Source organism: Acanthisitta chloris, unplaced genomic scaffold, assembly GCF_000695815.1.
Source record: "Acanthisitta chloris isolate BGI_N310 unplaced genomic scaffold, ASM69581v1 scaffold39482, whole genome shotgun sequence".
Taxonomy (NCBI): domain Eukaryota; kingdom Metazoa; phylum Chordata; class Aves; order Passeriformes; family Acanthisittidae; genus Acanthisitta; species Acanthisitta chloris.
Genome location: NW_008662872.1, coordinates 16549 through 20140, shown reverse-complemented (window position 1 = coordinate 20140; position 3592 = coordinate 16549). Strand labels below are relative to the sequence as shown.

The following is a 3592-nucleotide window of genomic DNA, read 5'->3' as shown; positions in this document are numbered from 1 at the left end:
TAACAAATTCTTTCTTGGATGCTTGTCCAGGTTGGTACTGGGGTTCTATCACCGCCAGCGAGGCCAAGCAGCATCTCCAAAAGATGCCTGAGGGCACGTTCCTGGTACGGGACAGCACCCACCCCAGCTACCTGTTCACACTCTCCGTCAAGACGAACCGAGGTCCCACCAATGTGCGCATTGAATACACTGACAGCAAGTTCCGGCTAGACTCCAACTACCTGTCCAAACCTCGCATCCTGGCCTTCCCGGATGTGGTCAGTCTTATCCAGCATTATGTCATGTCATGCACAACAGAAAGCAAGACTGAGGCTCCTTATCCACCTCCGTCTCCTCTACCTCCCATGCAGAAAGAGATGGCAGCAGCTGCAGTACACTTGAAACTCATCCGACCGCTCAGCCGCAAGGACAACATCCCCAGCCTGCAGCACCTGTGCCGGCTGCGGATTAACAAGTGCACAGCCGACGTGGACCAGCTCCCTCTGCCCAGGCGGATGGGGGACTATTTGAAGCAATACCCTTTCCAGCTCTGAAGTGTGGCCATTCTATCTCAGGCATGACAGAGACAGAAACAAGAGAACTTTATGTCTCCGTTCCGCTAAAATGCGGCACCAGGTGGGCACAGTAAAGACCTGATTATCAGCAGAGACTGCATCCATCTTTCCTCTCCCTTTCTCTCTACATCCATTCCAGCACCAGGGAGGAGTTTGTTGTTTCAGTGAACAACAGGACACAACCCGAGCTCTGAAGCTCAGGCCACACCGACAGTGGCTGTGATAAGCACTGCAGGCTTGGGCACACTACTTGAATTTCAGAGTTGCTGTGACACCAGAAATGTTAACGTTGTTATTTTTGCTATTTATTTCCATGGCAGTTTCTCTCCTCATGATATTTTAAAAGCACCTTTTACTTTGTTGGTTTTTTTGTTTCTTTTTTTTTTGGAATTGGAGATAGCATAAAGGCTCCCAGCTAACTGGCAGCCAAAGTTCTGTGGAATTTGGATTTGGATTCACATCCAAACAGCACCCGTTTGAGCCTGTCCCTGTAACAGGTCACAGGAATCCACATCCAAGCTCCCCCAGACTTCTGGGGCTCAGATGGCTCTATCTAGACCCACCTCTGCAGAGGTAAAGAATACATTTTTCCTTCCTTAGCCACAGGGGGTATCATAACCTCAGAGCACATTGGGAGCTCCCAAAGATGTGCTGCATCATATGTTGTGGACAGGAGAATTCTTTGAGGAAGTCCTTCCTCCTTGAGAGCTCTAAGCAGAGATTTTGGATATTAAGCTTGGACCAAGGAGCACTCATCCCGTTTTTTTTCCATCTTCTCCAACTCCAAAGGAAGTTTGTGACAAAACATTTAGAAACAAGTAGTCAGAAACCCAACTTTCTTATTTGCAGGCAGAGGGATTTGGTTTCAGAGCACCCTGCATTTGGCTTGTGTTTTGGAAGTGCTGTTCCCTGACATTGCCCTTGCCTCAAGACATAGGGCAAGAACTTGGTCTCTTTGACCAGGGGTTCAGAGACACATCTGCTGAGCTGCACCAGTGACATGCACAGCTTCAGGCTATTTATTTATTTATTTCTGGGGTCACACGTTAGAAGCAGCTCAGCAGAAAGAGCTGATCTTCCTCTCTGCTAACACCATGCCAAACTCTGGTTGCTCTGCTTCTGCCAGCACTAGTCAGAGCTAGGCTGTAGCACACACTGGAAACCACGATGCAACATTTCTGTTTGCCAAGGTCCAGGCCTTTCCTCTCCCCTGCTCTGACTTGCATGTTTGTTGTCCTTAATTAGACCGATTGCTCTGTGCTTCTCACAACCCATCCCTTTCACCTCCCTGCAGATGATGCACAATGGCTTTTTCCTTGCTCTTTGCACACAGGAGGTACAAACAGCAGATAGGATCTGCCCCAAACCAGCACAGACAGAGAAAAGCTCCTTTCTGTTCATTTACTTGATCCCATCACCTTTCCAGCCTGTAGGAGCCAGTCCATGCCATCCAGTGAGAGTAGAGAAGGGAACAGACAGGTCTAGAGAAATTATCTTTTGGCTTATTTTACCCCTAAGGGGCTCTAACTTGATCAAACATAAACCAACATTGAGGATTTCTTGTTCATCCCTCACTGGGACTGTCTCTCTAAGGGTCTGTAAATCAGAATGAACAAATCTCAGCTATTCCTGGGGGCTGGGAGAGAAGGTGGAAAAGGATGGGATGGTGACCCAGGAGACAAGCTCAAAAATGGGTGGAGTTTCTTCCACCCTATCTTAAAGATGCCCAAAGGGACAAGATGGCCTGATGTGCTTAGTCAGTGTCCTATTTTTTCTCTCCACATTTATACAAGTTTGTGCTCTTGCAAGCTTTGTTTTTGATACTTTGATGATTGACAGTGTGCATGTGTGATGTCAGGTTTGCTTTTTGGTATATCCTTCTCCCTGCCCCAAATGGCAGTAACTGTGGGAAGGTACTGAATGAGAACGAAAATTTAGAAGGCAAAACAAAAAGGAAAACTTTTTTTTTTTTAAATACTATAAACCACAAACCACTGAAAAGGCTTCCTTTTATCCAAACACCTCTATCTGCCTAGGACACTGGGAACAAGGAAACCACAGCTCTTAAAGGAGCACCAGTGATCTCAGGAAGCCCACATGGCTCAGCCACAGGCTTGGTACCTACAACATGGGAAAAATCAGTTGGAGAAGTGCCAGCAGGAAAGGGCAGGTTGTTCAGCTCACTGAAACTTGCCTCCTACTTGATCTTTTCTCTGTTGGGAGTGATGAGGAAGTCAAGCTTGCAGGTTTGACCCCACCACCCCAAAGAGCCCAGCTGAAATGTCATCAGTGGGTCTGAAGAATGAGGCCAAGCTGAAGGCTGAGCAACCATGGGCAGGGACCAGCTCTGTTCTGTGTTTGTCTGCATCTAGCACAATAGGGATCTCTAGGTGCTACTGCAATACAACGAATAAACAATACAGTTACTCCAAAATGTCTGTTTCTTCTATCTTGAGACAGTTTGTTAAAAATCGTTTGACTTGGAATTCAAATAAACATTTTAAATATATTTTAAAGCTCAATGTAAAAGTCTTTGGTAAAATCCAACTGGATGAATTAATTTCCTATTCACAGAAATCCTCCCTAAGAACACTGAGCAAACTCTTCACCCTTTTTTTCAAACAAGACAAAAAATTGTTTAACATAAATAAAAGGCCCTTCAGATACAGGGAGAGTTAACACCAAAATACTCACCAGTGTGGGCCTGGTTTCTACTGCATACAGATGAGCAGTGGTAGATCCCAAGTCCCAAGTTAATGAGGACTGAAGGAACATTGTTAAACGATATGGAAAAACACAGGAATGATTTTCATCTTGCTTCTGTGTACAAAAAATTGTTTAACATAAATAAAAGGCCCTTCAGATACAGGGAGAGTTAACACCAAAATACTCACCAGTGTGGGCCTGGTTTCTACTGCATACAGATGAGCAGTGGTAGATCCCAAGTCCCAAGTTAATGAGGACTGAAGGAACATTGTTAAACGATATGGAAAAACACAGGAATGATTTTCATCTTGCTTCTGTGTGCAAAACCATTA

The 3592-nt window shown here is 45.4% G+C and overlaps 1 protein-coding gene across 1 annotated transcript in view; it reads left to right on the top strand.

Annotated features, from left to right (window-relative positions):
* Window positions 1–533, top strand: part of CISH (cytokine inducible SH2-containing protein) — a 5570-nt gene extending 5037 nt beyond the window's left edge. The window contains exon 3 of the mRNA XM_009070754.1: window positions 31–533. Coding sequence (XP_009069002.1) covers window positions 31–533 — 503 coding nt within the window. The remainder of the gene's footprint in view (window positions 1–30) is intronic.
* Window positions 534–3592: the final 3059 nt, after the last annotated feature.